At 43.7% G+C, this 13,358-nt stretch overlaps 1 protein-coding gene across 4 annotated transcripts in view; it reads right to left on the bottom strand.

Moving 5' to 3' along the window:
• agbl5 (AGBL carboxypeptidase 5) overlaps positions 1-13,358 on the bottom strand; it is a 147,291-nt gene that overhangs the window by 12,147 nt on the left and 121,786 nt on the right. For 3 of the 4 annotated variants that reach the window (XM_067984373.1, XM_067984372.1, XM_067984371.1), the window contains 2 exons: positions 7,088-7,248; positions 996-1,117 (listed from right to left, as the gene is read on the bottom strand). In XM_067984373.1, coding sequence (XP_067840474.1) covers positions 996-1,117; positions 7,088-7,248 — 283 coding nt within the window. The remainder of the gene's footprint in view (positions 1-995; positions 1,118-7,087; positions 7,249-13,358) is intronic. The other variant, XM_067984374.1, reaches the window with a different exon arrangement.

Here is a 13,358-nt window from a genome sequence, read left to right on the forward strand (position 1 = left end):
GCCGACTTAGGCTGCACTTATGCATTAAACATGAAACATGTGAGATACTACAATGGTAAATGCACTGGTAAAAGTTACTGACCCATATAAACCAAGATGGTCCCATGTTTGATCTCCAGTCTGTGCTGAATTAGTTGATCTTAGACAGCAATGGGATGGTATAACTTGCTTCAGTGTCTCTGGGCTTGTGAGAGGAAATGGTCAGCTAGGATTCCTGCCCCTGATCATTTCCAGTGTCCCGTGTGGACATTGGACGAAGACGGGATTGGGTTCACCAGTGATACTGCCATTGCCAAATATCCCCCAACCCACACGATCTGGGCTCAAGTGAACAATAACCACATGGGATGCCTTACCCCAGCAAGGCTCATTAGCTTCCAAAATGATGGGCAGAAAACTTAGTAATCACAGACATAAATCAATGCCCTTTCACTCGGTGGTGCAGCATGTTGGACCTCCAATGTGCACTGCTTCATAAATAGCTTTAAAGGAAAAGCACCCCCCCCCCTCCCCCCACTATGCAAATAAGAACACTTTGGCTTTTTTTTAAGTTAATATTGTTTTGGGAAGCATGTTATGATTAAATGTAAAAGAAACAAATAAGAAACAAGGACTGCTGCAGCAAGAATAAATTTGCTGAAACACGTTCTATTCAAATTTGATTTTTAATTGTGGTGAAATCATCCGAAGTAAGGGATAGGATGAGTTTAGCTTTTTGAAAAAAATGTGTTGCTGTGTTTGGTAGACATAAGATACCATTTACTGCAGCATGATGCAGACAATGCCAATTTATTTTTTAGTAAGTGAAGTGCTGGGTGCCCTAAACTGATAACGGTAATCGTGGATGGTAGATTTCCACATTAGTTACATTGGAAGAATAAACCTGCCACCACAGGGTTGTGAAGCGAACAGTTTAACTGTGCTACTGCAGACAGTTTAGCAGTGACCTGTGTTGGCTAAAAAGATACTGTGATCCATATCAAATATGCAAGTACCTTCTCAGAGATATCCAGCTGAGTTTCTGCTTCACTATTAATGGTGCATACAGAGTCTTGAGTACTACATTTCAGTACAGATGGAGTCAAGGTCAGTGCAGAACAATCCAATATGCCACCTGCTAAGAAAGAGAGTATATTGTATACATCGAGTAAAATCAAAACTACAGCACAGAAACAGGCCATTCAGCCCAACTGATCTATGCCTGCATTTATGCTCCACACGAGCCTCCACCCTCCCTATTTCATCTAACCCTATCGGGATACCCTTCTATTCCTTTCTCCCTCATGTGCTTATTTAGCTTCTCCTTAAATGCATCTATGCTATTTGCCTCAAGTACTCCTTGTGGTAGCGTGTTCCACATTCTTACCATTCTCTGGGTAAAGAAGTTTCTCCTGAATTCCCTATTGGATTTATTAGCAACTATTTTATATTTATGACCTCTAGTTTTGGACTCCCCCAGACGTGGAAACATTTTCTCTACTTATATCTTCCTATATTTACCACTTTTTGCCAAAGTCAAATTAGGAATAATTTAGTGTGTGGAATATTTATATTCCAAACTGTGACTTATTCAATATTTGAATCCCAAAACTTTAAAAATGAATGTTAAGTTAAAATAATTTTTGAAATGTTTTTCTCACTTTCTCTTCAGCTATCCTGCCTACCTTCCCAATGTTCGCATTTTCAAGGAATTAGTGACAATTCAATAAATATAAAAGTGACAAGGATTTATATAGTGTCTCATCCAGAAATGTCTCCAAAGCATTTTACATACAATGAATTATGTTGAAGTGCAGTCACCATAAACTAGGCAAACACAACTAAATATAGGAAGAAATTAGAATTCCTAACTTGGAAGACACATTTTTCAATGCATGGTTCATTTTGGAGACATGTTTTCATTTGAATTAAGATAGGTGTTGCAAATGGGCTGTGATGCATGGTTCATGCCACTGACATCATGATGCGTGTACCTAAAATCAGATACCTGTGCTTCTCCATATAGAAAGGAGTTGAAAGTATTGTGGAGCCAATAAATTGAGATCCAGCTTCATGTGCCTCAAGAAATGTCTGCAATTTGCATACAGATCAAGGAACACCAGGGTTAATTCTGTGATTGCAGGAGGTAGCATGGGTTGGAGAATTGGATCTACAATGCTGTAGCCCCATCTCTCACCTGCGCTCCCTTCAAGTACAGCTTCCCAGCTAAAGCCACAGAATTAACCCTACTCTGTAAACAGGGTCAAACTTATTGGATTCAAATTACAAAGATAGTGGCGACACCTTGCCCCTTCCTGAAGCTTCCCCACCTGGCTATACTTTCCACTAGTGAGAGCACATCATGGTGTGAGCTGGTAACAGAATGAGAGCTAGGTCTTCTAAAATGGGAATTTAGTGAGAGTGGGAATTCAATGGTGAGTAGAAGATAAACTGTGCATAAGTACTAGAGAAATAGTGCTTTTTATTGAACTTAGCAACTGCAAGTCAGTTGGCAGTTAACCATCAGTCAACTGTAAGAAGCTCACTGACCAGCTGTTAATTAGATACTGTGTAGTTGAGGATTGATTGATCAGTTAAAACTGGTTTGTGTCTGAAAAGTATATAAAGGGAGATTGTTGCAAGATTCCAGCTTGAGTGAAGAGCACATCATTGATTGAGCTGGTAGCAGAGTGAAAGTAATGTCTTCCAAAATGGGAATTTGGTGAGAGTGGGAATCAAGTGCAAAGGGGGAAGGAGTAAATTAGCTGATATTATATGCAAGTACTGTAATATAAACTTTAAAGTAGAATATACTAACTAAACCTAAAAATGGCACCACAGGAAGGGACATTGATGCGTCATTGCTTTGTTTCATTTATCCACTTAACAGTTAATAATTCTGTTTGGCAATTTATAGCCATGACCTCATGAATTAGTTATTCTACCACCTTTTAAAGATGAAGAGGATCATGTGAGGGCATATGATATGATTGGTAACTAAAGAACAGTTGATAAAGATTTTCTGGTTCAGTACAAATGATCTAGATATTTGGCAGGTAAAAAGATGCTGCAGGCCATAGGGATTGAGGGCTCACCTGCATGCTGGTCTGAAGCTGAGACAAATATCCACAATAATATGGATTATTGCATGTTGTTTCTCCTTTCCAATGCTACATCCCCCTCCCAAATTAGTTTAACCCCCCCCACACAGCACTAGCAAACCTCCCCGCGAGGACAGAAATTGTGCCATGTGGGAACACCAGGACGCTTCCCGTGTCCTGGACAACCACAGGTGCAGGAAGTGTCGACAGCTGGAGGAGCTCGAGCAGCAGCTGGCGTCACTGCAGTGCATACGCGAGGCTGAGGCCTACGTGAATAGCACGTTTCTGGAGATGGTCACCCCACAGCTTAAGAGATTGCAGGCAGAGAGGGACTGGGTGACCGCCATACAGTCAAGGAGGACCAGGCACATAGTGCAAGAGTCTCCTGAGGTCATCTCACTTTCCAACCAGTATTCAGTTCTGAATTCTGGTGGCGGAGGAGGTACCTCTAGGGAATGCAACCAGAGCCAAGGCCATAGCACCATGGGTGGCTCAGCTGTACGGAGGGGGGAGGAGAGAGGTCAGGAGAGCAATAGGGATAGGGGATTCTATAGTTAGGGGAGTAGACAGGTGTTTCTGCAGCCGCACATGTGATTCCAGGATGTTATGTTGCCTCCCTGGTGCCAGGATGTCACTGATTGGCTGCAGAACATTCTGAGGGGAGAGGGTGAACAGCCAGAGGTCGTGGTCCATATCAGTACCAACGACAGAGGTAGAAAGAGGGATGAGGTCCTGCAGGCAGATTTTAAGGAGTTAGGTAAGAGATTAACAAGCAGGACCTCAAAGGTAGTAATCTCTGGATTACTCCTGGTGCCACGCGCTGGTGAGTATGGAAGTAGGAGGACAGTGCAGATGAATGTGTGGCTGGAAAGATGGTGCAAGACGGAGGGCTTTAGATTCCTGGGGCATTGGGACCAGTTCTGGGGGAGGTGGGATCTGTACAGGCCGAGCGGGTTGCACCTCAATGAAGCTGGGACCAATGTCCTCGCAGGGTGGTTCACTAGTACTGTGTGGGGGGGCAGGATTTAAACTCATTTGGCAGGGGGATGGACACCAGATGTAGCATTGTAAAGGAGAAACAAGGGTGCACAAAGGGCCGGGAGAGAAAGATAGCACCAGCATAAAAAAATAGTACAGTATTATGTGGGAACAGACTAAGAGAGAGTACAAGAAAGTCTAAGATTGACTTACAGTGCATGTGTGTAAACGCACAAAGTGCGGTAAACAAGGTTGGTGAGCTGCAGGCGCAAATAGCCACATGGGAATATGATATTAAGGCGATAACGGAGACCTGGCTCAAAAAGGGAAGGATTGGGTATTAAATATTCCTGGATACAAGGTGTTCAGGAAAGATGGGGAAGGAAAGAAAGGAGGGGGTGTGGTGGCAGTATTGATTAAGGAAAACCTTGCAGTGCTGGAGAAAGAGGATGTCCTGGAGGGGGTCAAGGACAGAATCTATTTGGTTATAGTTAAGAAACAATAGAGGTGCCATTACACTACTGGGTGTATTCTACAGGCCACCAACTAGTGGGAAGGATATAGAGGAACAAATTTGCAGGGAAGCTAGAGAGGTGCAAACGCTATAGAGTAGTGATAACGGGGAATTTCAACTATCCTAATATAGACTGGGATAGTAAAAATATAAGGGGCAAAGAGGGGAAGGAATTTTTGAAGTGTGCTCAGGAGAACTTTCTTGACCAATACGTTTCCAGCCCAACGAGGAAGGAGGCATTGCTGGACTTGGTTCTGAGGAATGAGGCAGGCCAAGTGAAGCAAGTGTCAGTGGGGGAACATTTAGGTAACAGTGATCATTGTGTCATAAGCTTTAGAATAGCAATGGAAAAGGACACGGACCACTCTAAAGTAAAAATACTCAATTGGAGGAGGGCCAATTTCAATGGGATGAGAACAGATCTGGCCCGGGTAAACTGGAATCAAAGATTGGCAGGCAAAACTGTAATTGAACAGTGGGCGGCCTTTAAGCAGGAGATGGTTCGGGTACAGTCTAGGTACATTCCCACGAGGGAGAAAGGTAGGGCAACTAAAGCCAGAGCTCCCTGGATGACAAATGAGATAGAGAGTATGACAGGTGTCAGGTTGATAATACAAGTGAGAACCAGGCTGTATATAGAAAGTTCAGAGGGGAAGTGAAAAAGGAAAAAAGTGGGGCAAAGAGAGAGTATGAGAATAGACTGGCAGCAAACATAAAAAGGAATCCAAAAGTCTTCTATAGGCATGGAAACAGTAAATGGTTGGTAAGAGGAGGGGTGGAAATCTACTCGTGGAGGCAGAGGGATGGCCAAGGTACCAAATGAATTATTTGCTTCTGTCTTTACCAAGGAAGAAGATGCTACCAGAGACTCAGTGATGGAAGATGTAGTTGAGATATTGGATGGGCTAAAAATTGATAAAAAGGCTAGCTGTACTTAAAGTAGATCAGTCACCAGGTCCGGATGGGATGGTACTGGCCATAATCCTCCAAACATCCTTTGATACAGGGGTGGTGCCAGAGGACTGGAGAATTGCAAATGTTACACCCTTGTTCAAAAAAGGGTGTAAGGATAAACCCAGCAACTGTAGGCCAATTTTAGTTTAACCTCGGTGGTGGGGAAGTTTTTGAAACGATAATCCGGGACGGAATTAGCAGTCACTTGGACAAGTGTGGAGTGATTAGGGAAAGCCAGCACGGATTTGTTAAAGGCAAATCGTTTTAACTAACTTGATAGAGTTTTTTGATGAGGTAGCAGAGAGGGTAGATGAGGGCAATGCGGTTGATGTGGTGTACATGGACTTTCAAAAGACGTTTGATAAAGTGCCGCATAATAGGCTTGTCATCAAGATTGAAGCCCATGGACTAAAAGGGTCAGTAGCAGCATGGATACAGAATTGGTTAAGTAACAGGAAGCAGAGCGTAGTGATGAACAGTTGTTTCTCAGACTGGAGGGAGGGGTACAGTGGTGTTCCCCAGGGGTCGGTACTAGGAACGCTGCTTTTCTTGATATATATTAATGACTTGGACTTGGGTGTACAGGGCACAATTTCCAAGTTTGCAGATGACACAAAACTTGTAAGTGTAGTGAACAGTGAGGAGGATAGTGATAGACTTCAAGAGGATATAGATAGGCTGGTGGAATGGGTGGACACGTGGCAAATGAAATTTAATGCAAAAAAATGCGAGGTGATACATTTCGGTGGGATGGCTGAGGAGAGGCAATATAAACTAAAGGGTACAGGAACAGAGAGATCTGGGGGTATATGTACACAAATCGTTGAAGGTGGCAGGGCAGGTTGAGAAAGCAGTTAAAAAAGCATACGGGATGCTTTTTTAACCACATGATGAACCTTTATAAAACACTGGTTCGGCCAGGATGGCAGGTTTCCTTCCCTAAAGGACATTAGTGAACCAGATGGGTTTTGATGACAAGCTTTTTATTCCAGATTTTTATTTAATTAACTGAATTTAAATCCACCAGCTGCTCTGGCGGGATTTGAACTTGAACTTGAACTCTGGATTACTAGTCCAGTAACATAACTACTTTGCTACTATACCCACTTGGAGCAGAGAAGGTTGAGAGGAGATTTGATAGAGGTATTCAAAATCATGAAGGGTCTAGACAGAGCAGATAGAGAGAAACTGTTCCCATTGGTGGAATGGTCAAGGACCAGAGGACATAGATTTAAGGTGATTGGCAGAAGAACCAAAGGTGACATGAGGAAAAACTTTTTTACACAGCGAGTGGTTAGGATCTGGAATGCACTGCCCGAGGGGGTGGTGGAGGCAGATTCAATGATGGCTTGCAAAAGGGAACTGGATAAGTACTTGAAAGGAAAAAATTAGCAGGGCTACGGGGATACAGCGGGGGAGTGAGACGAGCTGGATTGCTCTTGCATAGAGCTGGCATGGACTCGATGTGCCAAATGGCCTGCTTCTGTGCTGTAACCTTTCTATGATTCGATAATAAACTCAAAAGTAAAAGACTAATTGGAACTAGAAATCTTTCACTTACACCCTTTAGACTCTTGCTGTATAACGTTCGGCCGCACATTTTTCAACACTTTCAGCATGGGGTCACCGCTGACTGCATTGGTCAGGTGCAAATTTCTCTGGGGTGCAAGTGCGTCACTCTTTCTCACTGGGATTCTACTGGGTCTCAGCTGCTGTTCAGAACTATGAATGAAGAGAAAACACAAGTCAACATTTGTGACGTCACCACTGACTAGAAACACACAAGATTTCAAAATCTTCAACTTATTTTCTGGAAGAATGCTGTCTTCAGAAAAACAAAATCTGATATTCAGTTGCTTCAATGGCTTTTTATAGATTAGCTGGATATAGTAACTATCAATATAATTAAAAGTATTATGTCTGGTATACATCTGTAGAACAAAAGTGTCCATAGATCATAGAAAATATCAGGAGGGTGTAGAACCGTATCCAATGAGCCTGAAGGCATAAAGCATGCCAATTCATTTTTTAGCTGGACTTTCTTTCACTATCCCACCCCAAATTCAATGGGATAGTAGCAGAAATAGTGGGACAATTGGTGCCACCTCCTTGTCCAGACCTAAATTTTCCTCCCCCTCCTATCACATCACAGCAGGGAAGGCTGCCCCCCACCCCTTCACTGCCCCACCACTCGTAAATGACAGTGGGGAGGCACGGCCCAACAGCTCATCCATCCATGGCACTGCCACCCCCAGAAACCGCGAAGGCAGAGGTGGCAATCCCATTGAGCAGCATTTGTAAGGAAAGGACCCAGTGGTGGGCTCCTCTCCCGTTCCTAAGGTCTTTCGGCTCAGGGGTAGCCTTTTCTGAAATTAAAAAAAATAATCTTTGGGGCTCTTCTGCCTCTCTTATAAGTTCCGCTTCCTACTCTCTATATTTCGTTGCAGCACCACCAAATGTTGCTTTCCAGCACTGGTGGGCTTCCTCCTGCTGGTAGAGATCCCATCCTATATAAATAAGCAGTACCAATAGAGGAAAAAGGTTGAAGGCCTTGGTCAGGTCAGGGTGGGGGTGGAATTCTGCCAGCAGGAGCAGGAAAATCCAGGCCATATAATATGTAGAATTAATTTGCCGTGCACTGTACATCAGACTTGGTAAAATTTAAACATTTCAGAGCATTTTATGCTGGGATGAGGGACATGACATTGATTAAATTGAAATGCTCAGTGGTGTTTTTTTTGATAGTATTAGTTTTCTTCCCTTCCTTTTATCATTAGCCAAGAGCGTCAAGATCCATAAAGGTAGATGAGAAACTCATTGAACCTATGTCTTAAATAAGGAGTGAGGCTAGGTATCCCACTATTACCCATCCTATTCAATGTTTTTATCAATGATGTTTTGGATGATGATCGAATTGGAGCATTTGTTCCAGACATTTCTCAAGGTATTGCAGTGCTCCTTTTCACAATGATATTGTGTTGTTGGCAGACTCAACAGGGAATCTAGTGCATCCTACCCAACATCTTGAACAATAGGCTAATCAGTAAGGTGCTCCCAAGTACAGCCCAAGGGGGGATCTCACAAGGTATTAAAAGGAGGATACAAGAGGCATCTGGTCAATTGTTGATACATAGTGACATTTGGAATCTTGTTGGATGTCAACTTCAGCCTGGACACAGTCCTTTGGGAATGTGCTGAGAAGGGTTAAAGGTATTTATGGTCTTTGTAGTTTTTTTCCAATGACAACAAAGTCCTATTGCCAGATAAGTTTGTAATATATAAAACAATTGCCTAAACAGTATTCAGAAGTCTTGGGTATGCAATGAAAGGGCATTCTCCAGCCCATATGAAAGATTTAGGATCACATTCAAGATAATTTGTGGAGAAAACGTCTGCAGGGAGGGCTCTGTCCTACACCAACCTGTCACTGCGGATTCTTCCCACTTGCCTTCATCTTGGACGGAAAGTCAACTTCATAACAGGCATGCCTCTTCGCAAAGCTGCTCACATAAGGTTGGTTAAGCAGTAGGTGATGAGAAAGCTTCGTATGTAGCGTTGGACATGAATGTCTAGAACATCAAGGTGGCTATCATGACGTAAGCTGCCCTGGGTAAGTCCTTTCATCATGTTGAAAGTTGATTCTGTTGTATAGCAGATAAGGAATTTTAGACTGGGAACGACAGCTGATGGAAAGTGTTACTGGAGGTCAGGTATGAGAAAACGTTCATATATCCAGCATTTGGTCCATACCATGATTGCGTTGTGGAGAGGCAAACAGATACTCCTCCAACTGGTGGAACCATTCGATGTTTGTCCATGCTGTGGTCAAGAGGATGGTGGAAACAAACACTCTCATTTTATGGGGAGTTGTGCTGTGCACCATACCATTCACCATGCCATACATGAAAAGATCCTAGTGTTTGCTGTCCACCAAAGGAGGGGTCAAACTTATGCTCATCAATTGTCTAACAACCAGTTCGTGAGGATTCACTTCGGTAGGAGTGGGGGGGGGTGGTGGAGAACGGGACGGGGAGTTGGGTTTCTTTGAGTTTGAGGTAGCTTTACATGACATGTCTGATGATGGAAGTTTCAGAACCAAGTCAACCCTCTGTAGCTGACTTTGTAATCTGAAGGTACTCTGTATTCGAGGATGTTATTGATGATTGATCAGCCAGCTTGGTTTAATAACAGAACCTAAAGGGGTAGACCTGTCACTAGGGGCTGGAATTCTTTTCATTTGGTTTCCGATAATCCCATAAGCCAATGCCACTGGACAAGCAATAGTTTAACAGGATCTACAGGCATTTGGAGAGGCAGGGACTGATTAGGAACAGTCAGCATGGTTTTGTGAGAGGAAAATCATGTCTCACGAATTTGATTGAGTTTTTTGAAGGGGTAACCAAGAAGATAGATGAGGGCTGTGCAGTAGACGTGGTCTACATGGACTTTAGCAAAGCCTTTGACAAGGTACCGCATGGTAGGTTGTTACATAAGGTGAAATCTCACGGGATCCAAGGTGAGGTAGCCAATTGGATACAAAATTGGATTGACGACAGAAGACAGAGGGTGGTTGTCGAGGGTTGTTTTTCAAACTGGAGGCCTGTGACCAGCGGTGTGCCTCAGGGATCGGTGCTGGGTCCGCTGTTATTTGTTATTTATATTAATGATTTGGATGAGAATTTAGGAGGCATGGTTAGTAAGTTTACAGATGACACCAAGATTGGTGGCATTGTGGACAGTGAAGAAGGTTATCTAGGATTGCAACGGGATCTTGATAAATTGGGCCAGTGGGCCGATGAATGGCAGATGGAGTTTAATTTAGATAAATGTGAGGTGATGCATTTTGGTAGATCGAATCGGACCAGGACCTACTCCGTTAATGGTAGGGCGTTGGGGAGAGTTATAGAACAAAGAGATCTCGGAGTACAGGTTCATAGCTCCTTGAAAGTGGAGTCACAGGTGGATAGGGTGGTGAAGAAGGCATTCAGCATGCTTGGTTTCATTGGTCAGAACATTGAATACAGGAGTTGGGATGTCTTGTTGAAGTTGTACAAGACATTCGTAAGGCCACACTTGGAATACTGTGTACAGTTCTGGTCACCCTATTATAGAAAGGATATTATTAAACTAGAAAGAGTGCAGAAAAGATTTACTAGGATGCTACCGGGACTTGATGGTTTGACTTATAGGGAGAGGTTGGATAGACTGAGACTTTTTTCCCTGGAGAGTAGGAGGTTAAGGGGTGATCTTATAGAAGTCTATAAAATAATGAGGGGCATAGATAAGGTAGATAGTCAAAATCTTTTCCCAAAGGTAGGGGAGTCTATAACGAGGGGGCATAGATTTAAGGTGAGAGGGGAGAGATACAAAAGGGTCCAGAGGGGCAATTTTTTCACTCAAAGGGTGGTGAGTGTCTGGAACGAGCTGCCAGAGGCAGTAGTAGAGGCGGGTACAATTTTGTCTTTTAAAAAGCATTTGGACAGTTACATGGGTAAGATGGGTATAGAGGGATATGGGCCAAGTGCAGGCAATTGGGACTAGCTTAGTGGTATAAACTGGGCGACATGGACATGTTGGGCCGAAGGGCCTGTTTCCATGTTGTAAACTTCTATGATTCTATGATTGAAGTATTCTGTATTGGTAAGTTGCATTGTTTTAGCAGGTTATACTTCAGCAGTATTTCCCTTCAGAAGATGGTGGTGAGCCGCCTTCTAGAATCGCTGCAGTCCGTTTGGTGAAGGTGATCCCACTATGCCGTTAGGTAGGGAGTTCCAGGATTTTGACCAAGCAGCAATGAAGGAAAGGCGATATATGTCCAAGTCAGTATGAAGTGTGACTTGGAGGGAAACTAGGAGGTGGTGGTGTTTCCATGCACCTCCTGCCCTTGTCCTCCTAGGTGGTGGAGGTCAGGGTTTGGGAATTGCTGCTAAAGAAGCCTTTGCGAGTTGCTGCAGTGCACCCTTTAGATAGTACACACTGCAACCACAGTAGATGGGGTGCCGATCAAGTGAACTGCTTTGTCCTGGATAGTGTTGAGATTCTCGAGTGTTGTTGGAACTGCACTCATGCAGATAAGTGGAAAGCATTCCATCACACTCCTGACTTGTGCCTTGAAGGTGGTAGAGAGGCTTTGTGGAGTCAGTAGGTGAACCACAAACTGCTGAAAACCCAGCCTCCAACCTGCTATCGTAGCCATGGCATTTATGTTGCTGGTCCAGTTCAACTTATGGTCAGTGGTGACCCCCCCAGGATGTTGATGATAGTGGACTCGATGATGGTCAAGGGGTGCTGGATAGGCTCTCTTGTTGGAGATGGTCATTGCCTGGTACCTGTGTAGCGTGAATGTTACTTGCCATTTATCAGACCAAGCCTGGATGTTGTCCAGGTCTTGCTGCATGCGGGCACGGACTCCTTCATTATCTGAGGGGTTGCGAATGGAACTGAACACTGCAATTATCAACGAACAATCCCACTTCTGATATTATGATGGAGGGAAAGTCATTGATGAAGAGCTGATGATAGTTGGGCCTAAGACACTGGCTTGAGGAACTCCTGCAGTGATGTCCTGGAGCTGAGATGATTGGCCTGCAACAATCATATCCATCTTCCTTTGTGCCAGGTATGACTCCAGCCACTGGAGAGTTCAAACCCTGATCCCCATTGACTTCAGTTTTACTAGGGCTCCTAGGTGCCATGCTCGGTCAAATGCTGCCCTGATGTCCAGGGCAGTCACTGTCGCCTCACCTCTGGAATTTAGCTCTGCGTCCATGTTTGGACCAAGGCTGTAATGAGGTCTGGAGCTAAGTGGTTCTGGCAGAACCCAAATTAAGCATCAATGAGCAGGTTATTGCTGAGTAAGTGCCGCTTCATAGCACAATTAACAACTCCTTTCATCATTTTGCTGATGATGGGGAGTAGGCTGATGGGTAATTGGCTGGGTTGGATTTTTCCTACCTTTTGTGGACAGGATATACCTGAACGATTTTCGACATCGTCAGGTAGACGCCAATGTTGTAGCTGTACTGTAATAGCTTAGCCAAGGATAGTTCTGGAGCACAGATCGTCAACACTACAGCTGGGATATTGTCGGGCTCTTAGCCTTTGCTGTGTCCAGTGCATTCAGCCATTTCTTGATGTCACGTGGAGTGAATCGAATTAGCTGAAGGCTAGCATTTGATTGTGGGGACCTCAGGAGGAGGCCGAGAATGATCATCCAATCGGCACTGCTGGCTGAAGATGGTTGAGAACTGCCCTTCTCTCCTTCGAATAGTGGCATGGGATCTAGTACAGAGCCTCAGTTTTATATCTCATCTGAAAAACGGCACCTCTGACAATGCAATTCTGGCTCAGCACTGCATTGAAGTGCCAGCCTAGATTATATGCTCAAGTCTTTGCAGTGTGGCTTGCAACCATGACCTTCTGACTCAGAGACGAGAGTGCTACTAACGTGCAATTCGAGAAAGTGTTAAATTTGATTTGTCATTTTTCTGCCCAAATGCATAACATCTAAATCCTATTTAGCTTTACTTTCTGTCTCTGCTACTCTTCCTATTTTAGTGTCATCAGTAAATTTGACAAGCTTACATTTAATTTTGGTATCAAGGTCACTTATGTAGATTAAAAACAGCAAACACTGACTCCTGGACGACTGTTCAGTTTAGTTAGTTGGGATATACATGTGGAAAGACATTTTAAGCATTACAAACAGTTTGCATATTAGTGGAAAAAATGCTTTCCTTCCGAAATAACGATGGATAGTTGTGCACCTATCACAACTTGTCTGCAGGCAATGACACCAAGTCCCTTCACGGAACCAGTATGGCATAAAACAG

The sequence above is a fragment of the Heptranchias perlo genome, chromosome 5 (genome assembly GCF_035084215.1).
Source record: "Heptranchias perlo isolate sHepPer1 chromosome 5, sHepPer1.hap1, whole genome shotgun sequence".
Classification (NCBI taxonomy): Eukaryota; Metazoa; Chordata; class Chondrichthyes; order Hexanchiformes; family Hexanchidae; genus Heptranchias; species Heptranchias perlo.